A 27,605-nucleotide genomic window follows, 5' to 3' on the forward strand; every position below is an offset into this window, starting at 1 on the left:
GAAAAACTTAGCATGGCAAGACAACGAGATAAAACATTAGAACAAATTAGTTGGAAACTGGTTGGAAACCGTTCTCGATGAGAAACCCTTGTGGGAACATCTCCTTAGAAAAAGGGGAGGTCTAATGCAAGGCTTACAAGGTATAGAAGCAACAACTCTTTCTATTGGTTTGACCATTCGGTGGTGCATTTGTCCTCCAGTTGCAGGGAAAAGTAATAGATTCTTTGCCATTAATGTGAAGCATTCGCTTGTTAAGCTGCTGCCCCTTGGCGCAACTGGAGGGAATTGCAACATGTTGGAAGCTTTCTATTGGTCCTGTTAGAGCTGGCATGACATGTTGTTAGTTGTCCCTAGAGTAGTATTCATGCACACAGGTTGCTCAATGTTCATGAGAAACATGTTTCAACTCTAATACAAAAATCTTCAAGTTTTACAAATTTTGAACTTAACCTTAGATTTTCTAAGGTATTTTGTCAATATGAAATTTGTAAATAATTTTCTAAAACAAATCTTATACTAAACCTCGGCTTTTCGTGAACACAAGGACCAGCGTGACGGGTCCCGACTCCCGTCTGCTGTGGGGGCTCCCCTTTACGACCATTGGCTATGAAGTTATGAGCTACAGTAACCCGTGAGAAGACACCTTTATGATAATCAAATCCTTTAAAGCGTCTGTTTGATCGGGTCTTCGTCGTTCCGGTCTCGCAGGAGACTTCGCTGCGATTTCCGAGTCCGGACTACTTCATGCCAGTCATGAATAGCAATGCCAAGGACTGATTTTTTGCGCGTCGCTCCTGCCAACAGACGAGGGGTATCTGCGGCCCGATCGACCGATCGTGCAGCTCACCAGCTCATAATCTGTTGCGTCCAGGAGCTTCTCACAGGAGGTTTATCGCAGTGCATCGCATTCTTTTTCCACAGTCCAAGACAGGAGGACATCGACCATCCATCTCGTTCTTTCTACAGGACTTCCTTTTTGGCATCATTTCGGCTGCAAGATAAAGCTCCCCTCACTGACGGCTTAATGGTGGATGACGACGTACTTTGTGCTGGTGTCTCTACACAGGAGAGAAAGTTCCGGAAATAGACATCCGAGCAGAGGACTTAAGCCGGCTGACGGCACCCTTAACCCTGGTTAAAATGAGAGCAGGGTGACGCAGAGAATGCAGGAGAGGGAGGAGCACGAGGAGAGGGTGAGACGTCAGGAGTAGCTTTTTGAGGCCTCCATACATTCTCTGGATGCATGTGACTGGCCTTCGTCGATTGATGCACGCTTTAATGCATCCTAAGCAATCGAATTTTACGCCTCTGACAATCAGCTTCTCTGGCTTTCTAATTCATGTCCAGGTGCTAATGCTTATTTAGAAGGTTTGATGTTGCAAATCTGGGTCTTTCGCATGTGTCGCTGTACAGAGGCAGAAAACATGCTCATGTTGTGATCATCTTCAGGTTTATTTGCATTTCTCTGTCTTTGTGCTTGCCTCCTTTTCGAAGCCTCTGAGGAGTAAGGCTTAGTACAGTTACTTGTAGTACTACTGCCTTCCCATCTGAAGGTTCACACACACACACACAGAATTTAACGGTGCTACGAAGAACCATCTGTGAAGATGTTGATGGAACTTCTCCCAATCAGTACTGCGCTTACAATGCTTACAACTGAAATTGTAGACGTTGCTATTGCAGCACAGGATGTTCTTGTTGACAAAGATACTTACACTGTAGTTTCCAAACATATCCACGAGATCCTTCCTGTACTCAAATCACTCGATCCTCATAAATTGGAAGGCTCACAGGCAGCCAGGGAGGCATTGACTGCCATAGAACTGGACATCAGAAAAGCCAGGGGTTGGGTTGACTTGTACAAGACAAGGTCGCAATTTTACAAGCTTGTGCATTGTCGAAACATTGTGAAGCAGGCTGAGCAGATAATCAGGGATATAGGGAAGTCTTTGGCACTTCTCTCACTTGCGAGCACTGAGGTTGCCATGGACATTCGGCACAATGTTGAAGAACTAGGAGATCAAATGCAGCATGTTGAGTTTCAGGCTTCCCAGCAGAAGCTTGAAATAATCAACAAGATTGAGTTGGGAATCCAACAGCACAACACCGATCAAGTATTTGTGAATGGCTTGCTAAGAGACATTGCTAGGGCAGTTGGTGTGCCAGTTGAAGAATCCGAGATAAGGAAACAGCTTGCTAGCCTAGAAAGAGAGAAGGAAGAGGCAGCGGTTAGAAAAGAAAGAGAAGAAGAGGTGTATATGGAACAAATCATTGCACTTCTCTCAAATGCTGATGCCGCTCATTCACAGCAAGATGTAAGAAGAGATTACAAAGACAGGTGGTACATAATGAATTCCTCTGAAGAGTTACCTCCTCTACCTTCATTCAAGTGTCCCTTGACAAAGGAGGTGATGCTGGATCCTGTAACTATAACTTCTGACAAGACATACGAGCGAGCAAAGATTGAGGAGTGGTTTGACAAAGGTAACAAAACAGATCCACAAACCAAGGAATTGCTGTCTGACCTGAGCCTGAAGCCTAACAATAAAATCAAAGAGTGTATTATAGAATGGAGGAATATGAATTACTGCATTCGCATTCAAATTGTGAAACGAAAGCTTGCATCAGTAGATGAGACTGATGTTAAGCAGGCACTGGAGGATCTATGTGAACTTTGTGACAAAAACTCCAACATGAGATCCTGGATATCAGAAGAACACTTGGTTGCTGATATAGTCATAAAACTGAAGTCAGGGAATAAAGAAATCAAGAAAAAAAGTCTGTTGGCCCTTCGCACAATCATTTCAGGGGATGAGAGTAATAAAGTAAGCAACACTTCCTGTCTTTGCCATGGCATGTGTCATAAGTTTCTAGTTTTGCTGTTGATCCTTTGCACAGTAATTCCAGGGGATGAGAGTAATGAAGTAAGCAACATTTTTCTGCCTTTGCCTTTGCATGCATTGTGTTCTCTGTGTGCGTGTATGCGTGCAATGACTTAACTGCTTGCATCACTCCTTGTTATTTAATTAAATGTGAGACTATTGGTCTTACCAAATGAAAAAGTGTCTGCACATGTGCATGTGACAGCATCATATGAGAAGAACGTTTTGGTTCTTTCTTTTGACAGAAGCAGCTACTTGATGCCGGTGGAGTCGAATCAGTGGTTCACTGCCTTTCAAGGGATATCAGCATCTCAAAGCTGGCAGTCTCCTTACTTCTGGAGTTACTGCAAGGCAAGCCATCTCATGCGTTTGCATATAAGAAGCTTAGTGAAGTAAGGGGTGCCATTATTTTGTTGGTCACTTTACACAATGGGAACGACTTGGAGGCTTCACAAAATGCTAAACAGATTCTGGAGGTGCTGATTGACAGAGATGAAAAGTATATTGTGGAGATGGCAAAGGCAAATTGGTATACACCTTTGATTGAACACTTGAGTCATGGTCAGAGCCTGTCCTACCCTTCTTCTTTGTGTTTGTGTTAAAACAAGAAGGTTTACTCATGGCAATGCTTGGTATTATAGTTTTCAGTGCATCCCATTGCAGTTATAGAATTGTGCTGTCAAGGCTAATATGTCTCAGCCATGCAAATATTTCCTCGGAAGTGGTCTTGGCATAATTTTAAGGTTTTGTTAGAACATAGTTGTTTACAAGCAAAAATGAAAATGTCTTAACTATTAAGATTTACAAAGGGTAATTGAGAAAAATTAGAGATGTCCAATCTAGTATTCATGTGAGCTTTGCAACAACTAGAAAATCAAAAGGTATAGTACATGATATAACCGCAAAACGTGTTTCGCTGGCACTGAAATGCGAAACAGCTGAAACGGCTGAAACGTTTCACTGAAACGCGAAATGCTTTGAGTGAAACAGCTGAGTGACATGATTTTAAATGGAAAAAAAACTTGTTTTTTGAGGTTTTTGGACACTACATATATAGGATATGCATCATTTGTTGATGTGAAAGGATCTGCATGGTGTAATTCTATAAGTTGTAACTCATTGTTTATAAAGAAAACTGTCTCCTATGTATTATTTAACCGTTTCACTTGGGACTTTCCCAAAGGTGATGTTTTGGGGGTGAAACATTTCGCAATTACCTTGATAGTACATCCTTTGATACATGTGTGAGCCTTGGACTTGATCTACCAGTGATTAATAGTAGTTAGATCTTGACAGATCGAGTGTTGAGAAACCACATCATTCCTTCTTCATTCCCATTTTTGGTTTTAGCTTCCATCCCCAAAAGGCTTTCTAGGGTCTTCCGAGAGAGTCGGAGCACCGTACGAGAGATTTTAGTGGGCGAGACTCTAGACAATTCATGTCTATATATACGGCACATCCCCCATTGTCAGCACTTCACCACACTCACTCGTGAGACATTTCTCTCTCCTCTTTGCTTCCTTCATCTTCTTTAGATGCCTTGCATTCTTGCATCAGTTTTGCATTTGGAGTCCATCCTGCTGGCGTCATCATCCACACATAGGTGATAGCTTCTAGAGCCCCTCCTTTGCGTTTGGTGCTTACCCTTGCTAGCATCAGTATTCACCTGCTAGGTGTCAGCTCTTCCCCTTCAGGTGACAACTCATCCTTGTGTTTGATTGCTGTGGAGGTCCTCCTCCACCCGGCTCCTTTCTCCATCATTAGGTGTCATCTTTCTTAGCTGATGGAGTTTGCTTTTGCAGCATCTGGCGGCTGCTCCACCATTTGGCGTCACATCACAGTTGGTGTTTCCATCATTAGAGGATCTTCATCCTTGCGTTTGCAGCATTTGCCCCTCCTCCATTATCTGGCGATAGTGTACTGGTCCTTGGTGGCATCCAGCCTTTACGTTTGGGCTGTTCGGGAGGTCACCTTCATCAGTCACTCTTCATCCTTGTGTTTGTAGATTTAGAGGCTTCTTCGACGGTCTCCTTGCTCTAGGCGACACATCTTTATCTGTGCGTTTTCAGATTTAGAGACTTCTTTGGCAGTCTCTCTGCTCCAGGACATCCTTTGTGCTACGGCACCCTTGTATTAGATTTACTTCATTATTTCATTCATTCATCTGAGTTTCTCTTCTTTTTTCCTCTTAGTGTTTGCCGTACACACTGTGTTTCTCCCTGCAAACCCTATTGTCTCTTTGGTTTCTCAATCATTTTCTTGACATAATATTAGAGCGAGAAGCACTCTGAGCCATGAAGATCCTCTGCATTAGTGAAGGCAAAGACAAGTTGTAGGATTGGCATCAACATCTAATTTCCTTACCATTTCCGTTGCATCATTGGGAAATATCCTTCTTCTCCTTCCCACTCTCTCGTTTACAAGTTGGCATTATGGTATCTTGGCATCTCCATTGTCAAATTGCGTGTCTACTGGGTGCTCCTATTGTAGCAAGAACAGTCACACCCTCAAAGATTGTCGACATCGACCTTTGTTCCCTACCCCACCAGTGTATATGCATCTTCCACCAGGCTTTCCTTGTGCTACCTCTCCTTTTTGGGCCATAGAGATTGTTTTGCATTGGTTCTCGGCTTACAATGCTCAAGGCAATAAGACGCATCTGACGCACACTAAGTCCTCACAAGCAAACAAAGGCATTAAGACCTCACGCGGTGATAAGTCCTCTTGGAGACCACTACATTGTGCAGCGGTTTCTCCCACCCATTTTTGGGTCCAGTGGCTCCCACGGCCCACATCTCCTCCATAGTCCACTCCATTGAGAGCCCATGCTTGTTCCCCACCCTTGGCTCACCTTGAGCCTTTTATCCCACCCTCTTCTCCTCAGGTTCGAGAAGACACATTTGTTGAGAAACCACTTCAGTTTACACATTTCATTCAGGGTTTCCCACAGACAGCCCCAAAAAAGGTTGGTGTTTAATTTTGGCCACTTTTTTAGTGGGTGCCCACACAATGGTGCGCCACCCTAGACAACTTATGTCTATAAATAGGTAGTTACTTCATTCATTCTTCATACTCCTACCATCACTCTTCACTCATTCTTCACCCCTCTTCCTCTATCATCAGACACCCTTCCCTTCTCTCACCAGTGCCTTCCATTGCTCTCACACCCCTTCAAGTGGACATTGTAGTTCGTGGCTCATGGCTGTCTCACCCTTCCTCTTCTGCTTCAGGCGCCCTATTCCATCACTAGGCCTTGCGTTTGGAGCATCTTCCACTTGGCGTCACCATCATCTGCTTAACGTCAACACCCTTCTTCATCAGGCTCCACCTTCACTTGCGTTTTTTTAGGTTGGAGGCCTTCTCCTTGCTTGGCATCATCATCTCCAAGTTGGCGCCAACATCCTAGCCTCTAGCAATAGTCTCTATCATCGAGGGTCAGTGATTTCATCACTCATTGATCATAGGGGCTGTTGAGACTTGCATTTTTGCAACGTGACTTCTTCATCACCTAGCGTCACTCATTTACCACAGGGGCTGCTCGGACTTGCATTTTTGCGGCTGGCTTCTCCTCCATCACTTGCCGTCACTTGTCTATCACGGAGGTTGCTGGGACTTGTGTTTTTGCAGCCTGGCTCATCTTCCATCATTTGGCGTCATCATTATCCACTTGGCGTTAGCATTTGGGCTACTCTCCCTGCTTTTGATGGCTTCCACTCTGGAATTTGTGTTTTGCTGCCCAGGTTGCTTCCCGGCATTAGAGGATTGCGGTTTGCTCCCTCGACAGTTGGTGATCATCTTTCACATCTCCGACGACATTAGAGGATTGCGGTTCGCTCCCTCAATAGTTGTCCTTCACCTTCTAGTGATTACTTCGATAGCCCATTGCCCCGAGGATTGTGTTTCGCTCCCTTCATTCTACAAATTTCCCACACGTGCTGTCGCTTGATTCAAATAGGATAGTGCAGTTATCTTTTGCGCTTTGGCTCCATTGTATCAACTTTTCTTCTCATAGCACGTTTCAGTGCATCATTGTCGTGTTTTTCTTGTGTTTTTGAGTTTCTCTTCTCTCTCAGTGTTTGCCATACACACACACCGTGTTACTCCCCGCAAATCCTATTGTCTCTCTAAAGGATCTATCTTTGATCGGGGTCCTTGGATTTTCAGTGGTGACTTTATGACTAGGCCTTTGTATTCCTTCCAGCATGGTGTAACGGAGCTAGTGGCTTCTCACCCGAGGTTGTGTTTCAAGTTCACATCACAACTAGCGTTTCCATCATCAGAGGCTCTTCATCGTTGAAATTATGAGTCGATCATGCAATCATGCACATACCCAAATGAGGTCAGCTATGCTGCAAAAGGCAGCAAATGCACCTGTAAGCTGTAATGAAGCATGGACAGAAGAGTTGATAGTGAACAGGCTGAAAATGCAGGTAGCATACTTAGGAGCATGAACAGCAATGAGTAGGATCGGGGGACACTAAAATTCAACTGGTTAGTACTTGGGATTGCTGCAAACTGCAGCAAAGATGACTATAGGACAATGCGAAAAACTATGGCTGATGAAAGCATGATTAATCATTTTGGGAATTGAGTACTAGCTATGAAAATGAGTCAGCAAATGCAATGGAAAAATCAGGTTAAATTTAATCCTTGATTATTGGTAAATTTATTTGGCTCTCGTATAGCTCCAAAAGCAAAACTCAAAAAGCTCTCATTGAGTGTTCACTCCACCAAACTTTAAAATGTTCCTGTTGGGTGTTGATGTCGAAAAACTCTATGTAAAGGGAGTGCAAGGGAGACACTTTTACTCCTGCATCTATTCCATCATTCTATCAGAGAAATTTGGAGCAATAGAAGCAAAAAGATGAAGCTGCTGTAAACAATAGGCTGTGGGTGCAGCAGAGTGTTTCTAGTCTCCCTCTCCAATAGGATGCAATGTGCATCTATTAGATGATTATGAGATGGAGGAGAGGTATGCTTTAAATAGGCCGAAATGGAGCAAAATAAGGATCAGGTCGGCTAGCAATTAATGAGGCCACAAATGCAGGTTGGCCAGCCATAAATGTGCAACCCATTGAGAAACGCAATGCACTCAAATAGACTTTGTGTACAATCATGGTATGTACACCACTAACACTCTCAAATCATGGGGTGAATAGTACAACAAAATATAGAATGATGAATGACCCACCCGTTAGCAGATATGTTAGTTCATGGTTGAGTCTGTACATGTGATTCAATGGGCTAGGACATCAATATATTTTCTTGATTATTTAGGCATTTTATTTGGCCATTTATGATGTGGTTTTGTTGGCTGATTTGTCATATGCTTTGACATTATTTTGCTCTATATCAAGCACTCCTCGTCCACAGTCATCATCATTCATCTATCATCTATGGGTTCTTGGTGGAGAGAGGAGCTGGTGCCATTGCCTTCATAGTCAGTGACTCACATTGGTTCTGTACTGTCTCATGTCTTGGTATATGGATTCATTTCCTGAGCATTCTTCTTGAGTCCTTTTCTTTTGCGGTGCTCTTTTGTTCTCTCTGTCTTGTGTTCAGTAGTCTACTTCAGCATATGTACATGCTTCTGTTGCTGCATCCACTTTTGACATGGTATCAGATTGCAGGATCTTTCCTCCTGCTGTTGTTTTTCTGCTGATTACAGGTTTGTTTTACCTCTTCTGATCAGGTGACCTGTTGTTGACTGTTATCCAGCTTGTCTATGGTCCAGTACAGCTTGCGTTTTGTGCCTAGGACCTTGCTTTTTCAGTCTGCGACAGCTTTTTGCCTTGCCATCGTCAATTTGCTGCATTTAACACTCAATTTAGCCTGCGTTTTGGTTTTCTGACCTTGTTTGCTGGCTGGGTGACTGTATGTACAGATCTTTTTTGTTGGTTTTGGTATCTTTTGGCTGTATTTTCAACTTCTTGCAATAGTCGCACTTCTTTCTTGTTGTTTTTGGCATCCTTTGGCTGTATTTTCAACTTTTTGCAATAGTTGCACTTCTTTTCTAATTCGATTTTGGTTTCCATTGTGTGTGAACTCTCATTTTGTGAAGTCATTGCTGTTGGTTTGGCTGTATTCTCTCTCTATATACCTTCTATCCTCTATCGTCTCTTCCTATATTCTCCAGATGGCTCCTCCGTGCACTTCTACTAATGATAAGTTACATGGCCTTGTCTTTGTCAGAAATGGTGCAGGAATGGAAGCATAGACAAGTACTAAAATAAAGTGCTGAACACAAGACGGAAGAGAAAGAAAACATAAGAACATTGCAAAGGAAGAGATCTCAGAGATGTGCTCAGGAAATGGAATCTATATACTAAACATGAGACAGTCGTGTACAACAGTGAGTCATTAGTTGCATGGACACTTGCGTTGGCCTCTCTCTCCAATGGGAAGTCCACCTGATGAATGATGATGACTGAAGAGGAGGAGGATGGCACTGTAGATTGACAAGTCTGGAAGAGGCTGATGGCACTGTAGATTGACAAGTCTGGAAGAGACTTGTGAAAGTGTATATGGACAAGTGTGTTGAAGAACTAGCCTGGAAGAGACTAGTTCAAAGTGAAGATGGACAAATCTTCAAGAGATTAGTCCATGTGGGGTCATCAGTGGAAATTCACTTTCAGTTGAGCTACATTGCAAATTTGGATGTAGCCATAGTCTGCAAAGATGGTCAGAAGACTAGTGGGATGCAATGGAAGCAACTCCTAAAATTTAGGGAGTTACTATTTTTGGACCCCAGAATCTGTTCGTGTCATTATCTTCGTTTTTGTACGAGGATTAATCCTTTGGTCTGTGCCGAGGTCAAATTTTGAACCAAGGATGGAGAATTTTAGACCGAAAGGTTTAAACAGTAAAATTGTTACATGTATGCCATGTGTCACAATTTGGGTCACAATTTGGGCATAAATTCCCAAAAGAGAGAGAGAGGGCAGCACAAAAACGAGTTTCAATGCATGGGGGGCTCATTTTTGTGAAAGGGAGATGGATAGCTGCTGCAGATGGAGAGCTCTTGAGAGCTGGTCTACCCTGTCTATGATGCACAGAGGGCTGAGCTTGCTTCCTATTCTCTCTCTTTCTCTCCCTGACAGTATGGTTATGCTGCAGAATCAAGGGCTTTTCTTTTGATTCAGGTACAACTGCGTGGAATATACTGTTTTTGCATGAGGCAAGAGCCTCCTTTCTCCAGGAACAGGAGCAGTTGTTTGCAGTTCCCAGCAGGGACAGGTGAGGGTGGTAGCCTCACCAAGCAAGTGTCTGAAACAGCACTAAACCAGAACTGATTCTGGACTATTCAGAGGGTATTACAGAGCCCAGTTGATGTCAGAATCAAGGGGCACTTGGCCCAGATGATGCAAGACAGTGCAGGGAACAATATGAGCTGAGAACAGGTGTCAGAACAGGTCTGAACCAGTAATTACAGTGGGCTGAACAGTACAGGGAACAATATGAGTTGTAAACAGGTTTCAGAACAGGTCTGAACCAGTAAATACAGCAGGTTGAAATGGTCAATTCTGCACTCCAACCAAAAGATTCAGACTTGGGCAGAGTTTCCCCTCCTGGTCAACTTGTTTTGGGTCAGTAATTGTACTGTTATGTTGCCAAATTTCACCCAGAATAGGTGAAAGACAGCCCATTGTACTTTCTCCTCTTTTTAAAAATAAAGAAATACCGCAAGGGGCGCCTAACTTAGGGGCCAATAGGGTGTCTGTGTGGCAACAGGAGCATTCTAGCTTCCTGTTTTTCTTCTTGATTCTGTGTCTTTAAGTTCAGGTAAAGTGGGCGACTGTTAAATTGGGTGAAAGCATTTATATATTTTGGTTGTACACTACCGCCCTTCCCAGTGAACAAGCCGGTTTCATTTTGCCTCCCTTTCAAAGTTGTCCGTGACATTAGAATTGTCATTAGAGCTATTGTTCAAAAGATACTCCTTTTAGCTAATTTTTTCTCTCATCCTTTGACATTCCCTCACTGATTCTCAGCATATTTTAGCCATTGATGAAGAGCAATTGAAGAAATTGCTGCTGAACCCTAGTGTGCAGCAACCATTATGGTTTCCACAGCTGCCTTTGTAAGGTAGCCCATTCCCAAATTATTGTGGTTCGCATGTGAGAGATCGAAGATCCAAATTGAGTGTGGATTGTTGTACAATCAAGGGGCAAATTGTGCCCAAGCAGTGCTAGTCATTTATGATAGGCATTTGTATTGAAGATTGAAGGAGATCAGCTTATATCTCAGTTGCATTTCAACCTTATAGCAATACAAGATATAGAAATACTACAATGGGTGCCAGTTGTTGGGGCCAAATGGGTATCGACTGTCCTAGATTAAGTGGTAAAGTGTGTATTTTCAGATTCATGCATTTGATGCTTGCTGTCATTTGAGTTAAATCAGGTTATCACCACCCCTGCTAAGAAGGAAGGCTGGTTTCACACCTCCGGGGAGTTCCATTTGCCATAGCATGCATGCCGAATGTGCCCCCTACCTGGTGACTTACTCCAAATGTTGTCGGAGTTACCTGACGCTTGCAGCTCACTCTTATTGAGCTAAAAATAGCATTATAAACTGGATTAGCTCTTTAAACAGCCCCAAACATGTAAGTCACCAAACTTTCATTAAAAAAAATGCTTTCCTAGAGAGTGTGTACCATAAGCCAAATCCTAATTTGGGAGGATCGACACTTCTATAAATAGACAGGCTGCCCACACTCAGCCTATTCTTGTTTTGCAGATTGTTGGCGCTTATTCCTTGTTGCTGTCCGCACCCCTTTCGACGGATATCTCAGTTCGAGTTTGCAGTCCATCAGCTCGCATCTACATCTAGCCCTCTCCATTAACTGATGATCAGTCCACAACCCTCTCGTGTTGGCAGATTTGTGTGTTTATGCATGAGTCTATGCATGTCAGAGAGGGGTGAGCACATTCTAGATATTCTAGGCGTTGTATATTTGTCATTTTCATGGTGTTTAGGGCATTTATTATTGGCCGGTCCGACATCATTTATGGCATTGATTTGGCCTATATATTAGGCACTCCTCCACATTCATTTGTATCATCATTTGTTGTTTACCTCCTTAGGCTCTGGTGGAGAGAGGGAGCCGGTGTTGGTGCCTTCATAGCCAGTGACTCACGTTGGACTTGTACTGTCTCATGTCTTGGTGTATGGATTCCATTTCCCGAGCATCTCTTTGCTTTTGAGTTCTTTGTGCAGTGTTTCTCTTTTCCCTTGTCTCGTGTTCAGCAGTCTATTACAACAATTTTTCACGCTTCCATCACTGCATCCACTTTTGACATGGTATTAGAGCTTAGGATCGCTACTCCGGTTGTTGTTTTATGCATTTGGACTTCTGGTTTGCTACTGGACTTGTTCTGACTGGTGTGACTGATTTACAACCTGGGTGACCATCCTTTGCTAATTCATCTTCTTTGTATCTACCTCATCATGGCTTCTCTGGCATCTCTTGATGGACAACATGTAGATATTTTTTATTCCTCTACAAGTGTTATGTTGGAGACGTGTCGTGTTCAGCTTCCGGTTTTTGTGAGGATGCTATCTCTTTGTGCTTTAGATGTTCTAGTTTCAAAGAGGGGTGCTATACGATAGTAGAAGAGGAAGTCTGAGTGCTAATATTTTGGCAAGAAGGGACACCTCTGGAAGGACTATGGGACATTAGTAGCTTTATGGAAGGAGTAGGTGTGGATGGTGACGACTCTTTTGGCGAGTCTTCCTCATCTCCAGGTCTAGGTTTAGGCTCTAGTTGTGTGGCCCTGGCAATGGCTGCAGGGCTTCCCTTCCAGGTTGCTAGTATAGGTGATGCAAGACATCCCTCACAGCTCTCTAGTGCCAGAGGAGTGTGATAGGGTGGTGAGGTGGGACAGTTGTGCCTCATCTATACATGTATATAGGTGCATAGGATCCAGAGAAGGGTTTCCTTGATACATTGACCGAAGTTTGGTAGGTTTTCAAATCTTAGAGGTGGATTGACATCCAAGTTCATGATGAGCTGCTTCTTTGACAGAGAGCAGGATTGGCTCCTAGTGTGAGCTTACATGAGGGGACACATTGGCGGTCTAGCCAAAGGTGGGGAATCCATGGTCACATATGATCAGAGACATTTTTGAGAGGACGGTCTTGTATGCTAATGTGAGACATTGTTGATAGATATTGAGAGTTGCAATGATTCTTCTCTATTTTCAGGAGTTGGTATGATCGACATTGACATCAGATTCTCTCCGAAGCATCTTGGTGGTGGGCTGCCCATTCCCTACCTAGATATCCATTGTTCTCTTCTGGTGGTTATTGTTGTATGGATCATTATATTGTACCATATCACCCGTGATTTGACAGAGGGTGTTAGCGGATATGTTAGTTCATGTGTGAGTTTGTGCATGCTAGAGAGGGCTGGGCACATTCTAGATATTTTAGGCATTTTATATTTGTCATTTTCATGATGTTTAGGGCATTTATGGCATTGATTTGGCCTATATATTAGGTACTCCTCCTCCATAATCACTTGTATCATCATTTGTTATTCACCTCCTCAGGTTCCGGTGGAGAGAGGGAGCTGGTCTTGGTGCCTTCACAGCCATTGACTCACATTGGATATGTAGTGTCTCATGTCTTGGTATATGGATTCCATTTCCCGAGCATCTCTCTGCTTTTGAGTTCTTTGTGTAATGTCTTGGTATATGGATTCCATTTCCCGAGCATCTCTCTGCTTTTGAGTTCTTTGTGTAGTGTTCATTTCTTTTACAATGTTTCTCTTTTACCTTGTCTCTTGTGTTCAGCAGTCTCTTACAACAATTTTCCATGCTTCCTTTGACATCCTGACCCTGCGTTCGCTGCCTAACAACAGTCTACAGCCTGTTGGTGGCTGTTTCCAGCCATCCCCATCTGTCTGAGGAGCTGCTAGTCCATGCGTTATGCTGCTACAAGTCATCTATTGCCTGCATTTGTTGATCAGCTGCATGGCCTGCTTGCCACGTCATCATTTGCAGCTGTGTTTAACCTTCTACATCATCAGATCTGTTGTGTGTGTTGTTTACAATGATCATCTACATACTTTTGACAGTTTCCAGCCTGGTGCCCTACACTTTCAGAGGATATTTGTTGCATTTTGGGAACCATTAGAGTATGAGATACTCTCCAACTTATACTCTCTACCCCGATCCTAGAGACTTCATTATCTTCTTCAATGTTTGTCTTTGAGTAACCCTAACCCTAATTGTGTTCTTTATTAGTTTGTGCTTTGTTGTACAACGAGTAATTCTATACAAGGTTGACTTTCCACATTGGTGTCATCTCTAGCCCGTTCGACACAACCAAGGCTTGTCAAAGTTTTCCTTTGTTAAACCTTTAGTATTGATGGTTTAATTTATTCTTTAAGGGGCACTTCACATGAGATGTGGGGCTTTTCGAATCGGGTTAAAATTTATCAAGATTTCTCACAAATTTCCCAATAAAAATTGGGCCTTTTCATGTTGGAGTCCTTCGCCATCAAATTGAGGTCTCCAATGACACGTTCAAGATCGACTAGGCCTTGCCTTTGACATTGGGCAAAAAATGACCCGCCAAGCATCCAATGCTTAGTGATGCCATCACATGCAATCATAATCAACTGCATTGTCCTTGGAAGACCCTTCATGAGAAGATCTGCAGGATTATCATCTGTATGCACTTTGACAAGCTCAATGCTCTTGCTGTCAAGTATATCTCTAATGAAGTGTTACTTCACTTGTATGTGCTTCGTCTTTGTATGAAAGACGGGATTCCATGCTAGCATGATAGCACTCTGACTATCACAATGGAGAACAGGTAACTCTGTAATGCCAAGCTCCCCCACCAGACGTGAAAGCCATAAAGCCTCCTTGCATACCTTAGTGGCAGCCACATACTTTGCCTCTGTAGTAGACAGTGCAACACACTTTTGTAGCCTAGAGATTCAAGAGACTGCTTCTCCTGTGAAGGTAAACACATACCCAGAAGTGGACTTTCTACAGTCCGCATGACCAGCATAGTCTACATCCGTAAAGCCAACGACAGATGCCATTTGCTTTCCAAAGCAGATGCACAAATCCTTTGTGCCTTTGAGGTATCTCAGAATACCTTTCACTGCTTTCCAATGCTTTTTACCAGGGTTTACCATGTATCAACTAACCACTACCACTGCAAAGGCAATGTCAGGACGTGTAGCAACCATAGCATACATCAAACTGCCAACGGCTGAAGCATATGGTATATTGACCATTTCAGCCTTCTCACATCAGATGTAGGGTTGTCCTTTGCACTGAGTTTCACATATGGAGGCAATGGAATCCCAATTGTTCCCTCTTCGCCCCCCCCCCCCCCCCCCCCCCCCCCCCCCCTCCTCCTCCATATTGAAACGCTGCAAAGCCTTAGAGATATACTATTGCTGAGATAGATAGAGTAATCCTTTTGACTTATCTCTGAGTATTCGCATGCCAAGAATGTGATTTGCATCACCAAGATCCTTTATGTCAAAGCTGCCATGAAGATTTATCTTGAGTCAGTCCAAGGCATAAGTATCCTTGCCAGCAATCAGCATGTCATCTACATATAGAACCAAGATAATTAGGCTGCCATCTGATGCCTTCTTAGCGTACAAGTAGTGATCCACTTGGCTTCTATGAAAACCTTGAGATTGCATAAATGTATCAAACTTATGATACCATTCTCTTGGTGTTTGTTTCGGCCCATACAAACTCTTTTGAGTTTACATACCATCGTCTCTTTCCCTTTTGCCACAAACCCTTCAGGCTGCTGCATATATATGTCTTCATGCAAATCACCATGTAAGAATGCAGTCTTTACATCCATCTGTATGAGCTCCATATCTTCAGCTGCAACCAAGCCCGAAATGGTTCTCAATGTAGTCATCTTGACTACAGGAGAGAAGATCTCATCAAAGTCAACTCCATGTTCTTGCTTGTATCCCTTCGCAATCAATCGTGCTTTGTACTTTGGCAAGGAGCTAGAAGTGACCATCTTGTAAACCCATTTGCATGGAAGCGGTTTTTGCCCTTTAGGCAACTGCACCAAGTCCCAAGTGCCATTTTTCTCAAGAGATTCCATCTCTGACAACATGGCTTTATACCATTTCTTGCTGTCTTGTCTATCCATTGCTTCCTTGAAGCAAGACGGTTCACCACAGTCTGTCACCATGACATAATCAGCCACATTGTTTGCATCAGGAACGAATCTATCAGGTCGTCTAGTAGCTTTAGACGATCTCCTAAGCCAATGATCATTGTTTATTGGCTGTTGAGCCTGCAAATTTCCATTTTCAGCTTCCTGTCCTAGCATTTCAGCTTGCAAATCAGCATTAACAGCTTGTTGTCTTGGCTGTTCCTGCACATCCAATGGCTCATCATTATGGGCAATGGCTGGCTGATCATTTCCAGCATTATTTTCCACATTTGCAAGTTCATTTACAGCAGGTATTTGTTGTTGTACGGAGTGTACATTTTGCTGTCCAAAAGGTATTTCTTCTCGGAATACAACCCTACAGACCTCCTTAGTCTTTTCTGGTTGTTTATGCATGCGATCTTCCCGGAAGATAACATCATTGATGCGTACTATTTTCCTTTTCTCGGGATCCCATAATCTATACCCCATTTCACCCTCGTCACTATATCATAGAAAAATGCATTTACAAGACTTTGGCTTAAGTTTGCTGTGTTCTTATTTACGAATGTGCACAAAAGCCTCATAGCCAAACACTTTTAGGTGAGCATATGGAGATGGCTTACCGGACCACGCTTCCTGAGGGATAACCCCCCCCAAAAGACCTGTTTCGTGACCGATTAATCAAGTGAACAGCTGTCATAACAGCCTCTGTCCAAAAGCCATGGGGTAATGCAACATGATACAGCATAGTATGGATTTTATCTTGTATGGTCTGATTCATACACTCTCTGCAACTCCATTTTGGGGTGGATTATGAGGGGCAGTGAGCTCCCTCTTTATCCCTTTGATGTCACAAAATGCTTGAAAGACCCTGGACACATATTCCCCACCACTGTTAGAGCGAAGTTACGTAAGTGTCTTATTAGTTTGATTTTCAACCAATGCCAAGAATTTTTGAAACTTGTCAAGCACTTCGTCCTTGCTACGAATAGGATAAACCCATACCTTCCGTGTAGCATTATCGACAAAGGTCACAAAGTATTTCTTTCCCCCTAAAGATAACCCTGGCATCTAACATAAATCGAAACGTATTAACTCTAGAGGAGAAGAGTTCAGCAAAAGAGATTTCTTATGAGACGTTTGTGCATGTTTACCATAAACACAATGATTACAATGCTCAAAATTAGCATAACGAAGACAAGGCAAGTAACCCAAATGAGAAAGCACTTTCATTTCAGTTTGACTCATGTGTCCCAACTGGCCATGCCACAAAGAAACACTTGGCTGCTTGGTCACGGCAACAACATGGTCACACACACTAGATCCATGGAGAGGATACAAGGTATCACTTTTGCAACCTCTGGCAACCACTCTAGATCCCTTACAGATCTTCCATTTCCCATCACCAAAGGTGGTACAAAATCCATCGTCATCTAGCTGCCCTGTGCTAATCAAGCTCTTTTTGAGCTGAGGTACATGCCGTACATGCTGAAGTGTGAAGACAGAACCATGCTGAAATTGCAACTGCACACTGCCAATACTTGCAATGTCACATGCATAGTTGTCCCCAAGATGGACAACACCTTGTCGATCCCTTGTATAGTCAGAAAACCACTCATGATGAGGGGTGACATGAAAGGAAGCACCTAAATCTAGAATCCAAGTGTACATGTCATCATCCGTATCTGCAAGTAAAACATGTGTACTAAAGTGTGAAGAGACAAAGAGTATGTCAGTCCCACTGTCATTGTCATGAGTGACTACATTCACCTCTTCAATTTTGACACTGCTCTTCTTAGGTTGACTCTCTTTCTTCTTTTCCTTGCTATCATTTGTCTTCTTGCCCTTTCCTTTCTCTTTCTTCCATTTGTAGCAGTCACATTTAAAGTGACCCTTCTTGCCACAATGATGGCATTCAACATCCTTACCATGTGATTTACTGTGTCCCTTGCTATCAGATTTTCCTTTCTGTTGTGATCTGCCCCTAGTATGTAAAGCATTGGAAGACTTACTGGATGCATTGTTCTGCGGATTCATTTCTTCCATGAGTAGAGCACTCTCTACATCAGCATACAAAAGCATCACATTAGAATTGCTCATAGCAGTCCTGAATGTATCCCAACTCTTTGGCAAAGTGCAAAGCAAGAACGTAGCCTTAAATTGTTCATCAATCTTGAACTCCAAGGCAACCAGCTGGCTGAAAATGGAGTTAAACTCACTCAAGTGAGTAGACATTGCTGTACCTTCTTTCATATGCAAATCCATAAGCTTTTTCAGCCAGTAAACTTTGCTTGCGGCACTCTTCAGGGCATACAGTTCTTCCAATCGAGTCCAAATAGCATATGCATAATCCAAACCTTCAATGTTAAACAGCAAGGCATAAAAAATTGATAGCTCGATGGTTGAGCGTGCAAGCTCATTTAACTCATCCTAGTCTTCTTGTTCCATGTTTGCGGGCTTTGCCCTTTTGGTCTTAATCGGCCTTGCCTGCTTCTTCTGCAACAAGATATTATAGCACTATTTTTGCCAGACTGCAAAGTTATGTGCTCCTTCAAGCTTCTTAATGTGCATGAGATGACTGCTGTCACTATTGCCAGCCATGATTTTCAGCCCAAATGTGACCAACAAATTCAGCAAATGCAGGCCCAAACTGTCCCACAAGTGACTAAGGTACAAACAGTACCAGCCAGCAATAAATAACCATGTAAAAGCAGAAATTTGAGATCTGCAAATAAATTTTCAGAAGCACTAAACCTTGTGCTATAGCACTCCACAATTGATTACAGTTGTTCCAAGGACAAATACATCACATTACATGAGAAGTCCCAAAATTTAGCTGCAATTTCTGTTGTATATGCACCCACAGACACAAAATTTGACATGCACGATCAAAAGCCCCAAAATTTTTGTGCTCAAAGCATCAACCATACATCTGCACTGTCTCTGACATGCATAGAATAGGCCGATTTTGCCAAAGAGCAATTTTAGAAAAACCCCCAAAATTTTCAAGTGCTAGATGTCCAAATTGCATGGAATTAAACACGCATGTACATAAAATGACCAAATGGCGCACAAATTTCGCCCAAATAGCAAAAGCCCCAAATTGCACGGGGTCCAATGTGCATCAATGTCGAGAAATTGGGTAAATTTCAGCCCAATTCTTGCATGTACATGAAAAGCCCTAAATGTCAAAGGCAAAATGTCACCAATTCCTGCAATTTTTGAGACAAGTATCATTGTTTTGTTTTGCTCGCATCAAGTCTGGACAAATCCCCAAATTTCTCGGGTCTAGTGTGCACAAATTTCAGTGAAATTGAAAGTTTTTTACTAAAATGTGAAAAGCCCCAAAATTCCCGAGCAAATGTGCATCGATTTTGCAATTTCTGAGTCAGTTTGTCTAGTTCTGCATTTAAGTCCCCAAATCTGGAAAAAGCCCCAAATTTTCAGGTCAGGCTTGTTCGTGACCCGTGGCCCGTCTAGTCACGGGTGATTTGTCGAACATGTTGCAGCCTGTTCCATCGGAACGCCTGTCGTAGCTCGTCCCGCTTGGTCCTGGTCACGTGCAAGTCTCGCATGATCCCCCGTCAACTTGTCGCCTGTCGCCTACTCTCTAACAGCCCGCCTGAACCGTCGTGCAATCTTAGCCTGGCCCCCCGTCGACCGTGTTGACCTTGTGCTGCTGACTTGTACCTGCTGAACACTGACTATATTGATGCCGACGCCTCTCACTTGAGGTCGCATGACTAGCCTGTGCTTGTTCAGATTCGAGAAGTGTGCAATCCTTGTGCTCTGATACGAGTTTGATGGAGCTGAGAGTGAACATGACGGATAACACACAAAGAGTAGAGACTAGTAGAAATGAGTGTGAGCACGTCACCTTTGATGTTTGGTATAAAGACTAGTGTACCTCTTTAGGTTTTAGATAGATATATATGAAAGTACAAATGTGCTAAGGGTGTGTTCACACTCGTGCACATATAAAAGGCACGATGGCCCTTTATTCCCAATAGCTACTTGCTTATGATAATGTAGCTCCAAAAGGGAAGATAAAAGAGTCTGATGAGGGTGTGGTCATAGCATAGGTAGTGAAGGATTTGACATTGGGCATGCAATGGACAAGTGTATAGAATATGTGGTATAAAAGCAAGGCAAAAGGAACAAGGTGCAATGTGAAATCTTAATTGATTTGAAAGTTTGTACTTAGGATTGAGATACATTGAAAGTTTCGCTCAATAAGGAGCTCACTTAGGGCACTTAAGCTATAAAGTAGGCCCTGAGCTTAAGTTTGGTCTAGTGAGCAGCTCAATTATGATTAATGATCAAGGGATTAATTCACCTTTAATATAAAAAATGTGATCTAATCAAGGAGGAGTTGGTTATTCATTTGGAAACTTGATCTTGCCTATTTGGGGCTCTTTTTCTCTCTTTCTTCTCTTTCATTTTTGTAGTGGCCGAAGTTTGGAGAGTTGCATCAACAAAAGGAGATGCATGCTTGCTGATTTTCATGATGAACATCAAGAGAAGAGTGTTTTGCAGCCATCTTGAGGTGCTGGGCAATCGGGGTATATGGAGATACGCTAGGGTTTCCAAAAGAAAACACAATGTATAAACAAAATGCTAAAGGGGAGAGTCGTTCAATAGTTGATGGCTCTTGTGAATGTGGATTGAGGGAGGTGTTGATGTTTGCAGTCCACCATAGATAGATCTTGAGTGTAGTAACTGTGAAGAAACGCTTTGAGCACATGAAACACAAAATCAATCGTACGGCAAAGCACAAATTGATAGAACACAATTAGGGTTAGGGCAACTCAGAGACAATGAACATGGAGAATATTGAAGTGAATGTCTATTGAAAATACAGTGCTCATGCAACAAACACACTATGCAATGAATGAATACTGAACCTCGAACTTTTGTGTCTCAAGGACCAAGGCAAAGGTAATGAGTTGGAGACTGTGTCGTACTCCGAATGGATCTCGAAATGCAGCAAAGTAACATCTAAGGGTCAAACACCAGTAAACGTAGTTATGGAAGTTGGATCTAATGTAGAGAGAGAGAGAGAGAGAGAGAGAGAGAGAGAGAGAGAGAGAGAGTAGATATGTTGCCGTGGTAGGTTGACGGTGGTAAAAACGTAGGTATGATGATGTGACAGACTGAACATTAGTTGCAGATCACAAACGTAGTAGTTCAACATGTCGCTACTTGTAGATGATGTGGCTGATCAGCAAATGCAGCAGAAATTGATGTAGATTACGCGATGGACACTGGAAATATGTGCCAGACTGATGTAGACAGCAACGGGCAGCTTCGGATGAGATGTCCTCTATGAAGGGGTGTGGGCAGCGAAGCTAAAGGGCTTGAAACTTGCAAAAACGAGATTGAAGTGAATGGAGGGCAACATGCCTATTTATAGAAAGTTTTGGGACCTTGTACCATGCATCATTTAAAAACTCTCTCGAACTGCATATCAATTTAGGGTTTTCATTAATTAAGCATTTTTAGGGATGCTTAAGTCGCTAATGCAGCATGTAATGCTTATGTTAGCTCAATAGTAACCACCAGTTGGAGTAGGGGCTGATGGTGAAAGGTGCTGAAAATGACCTGCTGCAGATGCAAATACAGATCGAGCCAATGCTGAAAAGCGCTCTAGATGATGAACACCTACAAGGTAGCTTGTAGGGATGAAAACATAGCTGTCCACCAAGCACTAATAGTTAGGGTAGCAGTTGGGAACACTCAAACAAGGGCTGTAGTAGTTGAATAGAGAGAGGGAGTGATGGTGATAGCAATTGGAAATCGTGGGTGTTTCTCTTGCAGGATATTGAAGATGTCTTATCACTAGTTCTTTACTGACTCAGAGGATGAGGTCTTTGTCCCTTCCTTTGAGAGATGGTGAGATTTTTGTGCCAGTTCACATGACGAATGGAGGTTTTCTAGCTTGTTTGTATGTGATCCCTCTCCTCCCCATTCTCTCCATGTTGCATAGAAGGCTTGTTTTGCTGGCCTTCATATGCCATTCATGGCACCCTCTATACAGGTGTTCGTACTCCCTTCTTTACCCAAATAGCACTGGTTTGATGATTCAAACTACTTGCTTTGGTCGTGTAAGGTGGAGTGTATTCTTGATACCTTTGATCTTTGGGAGTTTATTACCCACCCTATTTCCGGTCCAGTGGAGGATCTCACTGTTGGATCATCGATGGATCATGTAGTCTTATGGGATCGGCTCAACTCTAGAGCTTGATTTTTTCTCTTTATGAACTTACAAGGTTTTGTCCTAGTGCATGTGCATAGGTTGCGGAAAGCAGCGGAAGGGTGGACAAAGCTTACTTCTTTCTACCATCAGAAGACATTTGCCCACCGAATTACTCTCAAGAAGAAATTACGGATGCTTGTTGTTAATGATTCGCCTTCCATGAAGGATCATATCAATAGGTTGGAGGACATGAGAGATGAGCTTGCGTCCCTTGGCAGGAAGATCTCTTCAGAGGATATGTCTATGTTTCTTTCAACTTAGTTGCTATCTCCTTGGTTTGATATCTTCTACGCTATTCTTCTTACATTGAAGACCTGTGAGAAGCTTCTATGGGAGGAGCTTGCCACACTTGTTTTGGAGTATGATGAGTGCTCCAAAGAGGTAGTTAGTGGATCCACCTCTACCAAAGCTTTTGTTGCAGGTTTGGGAGGGGGAGAAGAAGAAAGGGAAGTCAAAGGCTAAATGACAAGAGAGTTCTTCAAGCTTTAACTCTGACTCGGAGAAGCCTAAATGCTCATATTGTGGGAAGGGGACACATCTAGAGGAGAAATGTTGGAAGAAGTACCCTCATCTTCGTTCGGAAGCGAAGGATGGAGCTAAATCATCCGAGCCTTCTACCTCTACTCCAACCAGCGGTTACCCATGAGTCCATGTTCCTTTATATTGTTGACTTGGAGGAGCCTTCTTCAGTGGTTGCCTCGTCTTTTGAAAGGCCTTGGCTGGTTGATAGTGGGGTTTCTAGTCATATGACTCAATGAAATAATTTGTTGTAGGATCTATGCTCTTTTGAGGGTTCTATCACTATTGGTGACATTCTTTTGGTGCCTATTTGTGGTGTTAGCACTTTGTCTTTATTTTTTGACCGTGCATCGAGCTCCCTTTCATAGGCCTTTTATGTTTTGGACTTGGGCTTTCCACTCCTCTCAGTTTATGGCCTTACTAGGCTTGGTACCCGGGTTGTCTTTACTGAACAGGCCGTTTGTATGGAGGATTCTTACACGAGCTGTCATCATGACAAGTTGGCAAGAGAGCGGGCTTTACAGGCTCCATTCCCCTTCTCTTATGTATGGTTCTTTAAGGCGGTTATCTATTACTACACCTGTTTCCGCTTGTGCACCATCTTTTCCATAGGTTTCTTCCCATCCCCCACCCTCTCCTCTGATGGTTCCCTCGTAACTCACTCCCCTTTCAGAGAGGGACGATCTCGGTGATGTGGCTATGGATTTCTTGGCCCCTAGTGTTTCAGAGGGGTTTTCCCAAGATTTTAAGGAGCTTCTTTATCGGCCGTCTTCATTGATGGATTTCATCAACATCGCCATTCCTCTTGCCACCTTAAGTTCCTTTTCTTCATTGGCCTTTTGCCACATCCAGGATGTGAGAGGGGGTGTTAAGAGTCATGTTTGCCATGTCTTGTCATCTCCTACCTGTGAGTCTCAGTTTGAGTCAGATGAGGACTTTGGAGCTTTGACACGTCTGTCATGTGTTTTGATGGGGGAGGCTACTCATTCTGGAGTGGCCATCTATGTGCATTTCTATGCATTTCCTTTGGTTGTTGGATTCATATGTGCTTTTCTTGTGCAGTTTTTGCATTTCCCGAGTTGTCCTTGTTTGTCGAACATTGTCCATGCCTTCCGAGATATTTTTTGTGCCACATGTAATTTTCTAGCATTTTTACCAGCACGACCAACATTAAATGCTGGTCGGCCAGCTTTTTGACATCCTTTTGGGGCAGGTGAGCCAAAGTTTCCCTCTCCACTCTTGATTATCATCAGGTCATCTTCCTTCCTTCTAGTAGGTGTACACCTAGACTCCGTCATCATCCTCCATCTTTGATACTACTGTCATCATCAGCTTGTTCTGGGTGTCCTCAAAGAAGTTTTGTGAATGAGACTTGCATCGGGCGTCTCTAAGGAGACAATGTGGGCCTCTGCAAATCAATCAAACAATCCCTTTGGAGTTGAGTAGTTTACCGATTGTGATGACGGGGATGTTAGCAGTCATGTTTGTCATGCCTTGTCATCTCCTGCCTGTGAGCCTCAGTCTGAGTCAGACGAGGACATTAGGAGCTCTGACATGTCTGTCATGTGTTATGATGGGGGAGGCTAGTCACTCTTGACTGGCTGTCTTAGGTTGTGTATTTCTTTTTGGCCTCTTTTAGTGGGCAGCCACTGGCTGCCCGGCCACCTTTTTGGTCACTGTTGTGGGGCGCCCTTTTTAGGGCACTTTTAGGGTTTGCGCCCATTTTAGGGTTTGCGCCCATTTTAGGGTTAGGGTTAGGGTTTGTCCGTTGCCTATATATTGGCAGCCCCCCTCCCCACTTGGTCACTTGTCTTCTTGCAGATTCCGACACTCCTTCTCCCCCGTGGTGGTGCTGCCATCGTCATCAGCCTGATCTGGTGCCCTCACTGACGCTGTGGACTGCGTGCAGGGACTGATTAGTCCATTTCAGTGTATTCAGCATTCATTTCAGTCAGTGCAGATTTCTCTTCCTTATTTTCTGCTTTCTCTCTCTCTCTCCCTCCGTGTTCGTATTTCCTCTTCCGTTGCGCACTCTCACATGGTATCATCGCCAAACTGAGAGCACGGAGGTCTTCATCGACTGGAGAGAGACCACACCTATCATCTGTTGCTGCCCCCCTTCTCTCCAACAGCCAGGCGGCCCCTCCAGGTGGTCTGAATATTTGCGTTTGCTGCATTAGCCCCTTCCAGAGGCTGCCACGTCATCAACCAGCCCCTGTTTCCTTGCGTTTTCAGCTGGGCGGCCTTCTTTTCAGCTGGGCGACTCCACTACAGGCTGCGTTTTGCATCCAAGGTGGTCGTTTTCCCTCCTGGCGGCTTCTCTCCAGCTGGCGCTTCTCTTTTGGGCTGCGTTTTGGTGCCTGGCAACTTTCCCTCCGGATTTTGTGCCCTACACAGCTGCGTTTTCACCTTCTGGTGCTTGGCGACCTGATTTCCTGGAGTTTGGTGGTTCTTCTGGTGGTTGGTGACCCTTTTGGTGGTCATTCTTCGGCATCGGCACAGTTTTCTTTGGTGTTTGGTATTTTGTAGATTGGAAGATGTCTTATGATCAGTCTACAGGTTTTGATGATTCAGATGACGAGCTTTTGTCTCAACACTCATCTGAACGGAGGCGTGATTTCTATCGCGAGGATCGTCCTACGGAGTCTATTCCTCGTTCCCGTCCCCCTTCTATTCATGTATCTCGGCGAGCCCCTTCCAGTGGGCCGAAGATGCAACCTTTGGTACCCCTTGTACAGGTACCCGTACTTCCTCAGCTACCCAAAGAGGACCGGTTGGATGGCTCCAACTTTTCTCTATGGTCCTGCAAGGTGGAGTGTATCTTGGACTCCTTCGATCGTTGGGAGCTTGTTTCTGTTCCTACTCCCCGGCCTATGGTGGATCCCGCAGATGGGACATCTATGGATCGCGCAGCCTTATGGGATCGGCTCAATTCTAGAGCCCGATCTTTCCTCTTTCTGAGTCTGCAGGATTCTGTCCTTGTTCATGTTCACAGGTTGAAGACTGCAGCGGACGTGTGGCAGAAGCTAGCGTCTCTCTATCAGCAGAAGACGTTTGCCCACCGGATATCTCTTGAAAAGAAGTTGCGGATGCTCGCTATTGATGATAGTCTTTCCATGAAGAACCACATCAACAGATTACAAGATATGAGGGATGAGCTTGCATCCCTCGGTCGTATGATATCGTCTGAGGATATGGCGATGATTCTGTTGACTCAGTTGCCATCGCCTTTGTTTGATGTCTTCTACACCAGCCTTCTTACATCGAGGACCCGTGAGAAGCTTCTATGGGAGGAGCTATCCCCGCTTGTCTTGGAGCATGACGAGCGACTCAGAGAGGTCAGTGCTAGTGGATCCGACTCCACTAGAGTCTTTGTTGTAGGTTCGGGAGGACAGACGAAGAAGAAGACGAAGTCAAAGGCTAAGAAGAAGGACAGTTCTTCAGGCTCTGACTCAGATTTAGAGAGACCGAAGTGCCCACACTGTGGGAAAGGGACACATCCCGAGGAGAAATATTGGAAGAAGTACCCTCACCTTCGTCCGGGAGCGAAGGGTGGATCTACATCAAAGCCTTCTTCTACCTCTACACCAGCTGTTACCCATGAGTCAGTGTTCCTTCATATCCATGCTTTGGAGGAGGATCCTTCTTCCGTGGCTGCAGTGTCTTCTGCACAGCCTTGGTTAGTGGACAGTGGTGCTTCGAGTCATACGACTCCCCGAGGTGATTTGTTACAGGATCTCCGTCCATCAGAGGGTTCAGTCACTGTTGGTGACATTTTATCGGTGCCTATTAGTGGTGTTGGCACATTGCCTTTGTTTACAGACCGACCTACGAGCTTCCTTTCAGAGGCCCTACATGTTCCGGACTTGGGCCTTCCCCTCCTCTCAGTTTATGGCCTTACGAGGCTTGGCACACGAGTGATCTTCACCGAGCATGCCGTTGTTATTGAGGATTCTTCTACAGGAGCTGTCTTATCTACAGGTTGGCAGGAGAGCGGGCTTTATAGGCTCCATTCCCCTTCTTTGATGCAGGGTCCTCCGCGGCAGTCTATTGCTACACCCGTTCCCGCTTGTGCACCTTCTATTCCACAGGTTCCTTCTCATCCCCCACCTTCTCCTCCGGTGGTTCCCTCGTACCCCCCATCCCTTTCAGAGGGGGACGATCTCGGTGATGCGGCTGTGGATTACCTGGCCCCTAGTGTTTTAGAGGGGGCTTTCCAGGATCGTTAGGAGCTCCTTCAGCGGCAGTCTACATCGACGGACTTCATCGACCTTGGCATTCCTCTTGTCACCCCAGGATCCATTTCTCCCTTGGCCTTCAGCCACATCCAGGATCTGAGAGGGGGTGTTAGCAGTCATGTTTGTCATGCCTTGTCATCTCCTGCCTGTGAGCCTCAGTCTGAGTCAGACGAGGACATTAGGAGCTCTGACATGTCTGTCATGTGTTATGATGGGGGAGGCTAGTCACTCTTGACTGGCTGTCTTAGGTTGTGTATTTCTTTTTGGCCTCTTTTAGTGGGCAGCCACTGGCTGCCCAGCCACCTTTTTGGTCACTGTTGTGGGGCGCCCATTTTAGGGCACTTTTAGGGTTTGTGCCCATTTTAGGGTTTGCGCCCATTTTAGGGTTAGGGTTAGGGTTTGTCCGTTGCCTATATATTGGCAGCCCCCCTCCCCACTTGGTCACTTGTCTTCTTGCAGATTCCGACACTCCTTCTCCCCCGTGGTGGTGCTACCATCGTCATCAGCCTGATCTGGTGCCCTCACTGACGCTGTGGGGTGCGTGCAGGGACTGAT

General features: G+C 44.1%; 1 protein-coding gene across 1 annotated transcript in view; it reads left to right on the forward strand.

Moving 5' to 3' along the window:
* Nucleotides 1-649: 649 nt before the first annotated feature.
* The window catches only part of LOC148040394 (U-box domain-containing protein 43-like), a 30,286-nt gene continuing 3,330 nt past the window's right edge, over nucleotides 650-27,605 (forward strand). The window contains exons 1-2 of the mRNA XM_087699138.1: nucleotides 650-2,825; nucleotides 3,128-3,443. Of these exons, the coding sequence (XP_087555264.1) occupies nucleotides 1,608-2,825; nucleotides 3,128-3,443 (1,534 nt within the window). The 5' untranslated portion in view covers nucleotides 650-1,607. The remainder of the gene's footprint in view (nucleotides 2,826-3,127; nucleotides 3,444-27,605) is intronic.

The sequence above is a fragment of the Lygodium microphyllum genome, chromosome 2 (genome assembly GCF_053477565.2).
Source record: "Lygodium microphyllum isolate KBCC chromosome 2, Lygodium_microphyllum_v1.1.10, whole genome shotgun sequence".
Classification (NCBI taxonomy): domain Eukaryota; kingdom Viridiplantae; phylum Streptophyta; class Polypodiopsida; order Schizaeales; family Lygodiaceae; genus Lygodium; species Lygodium microphyllum.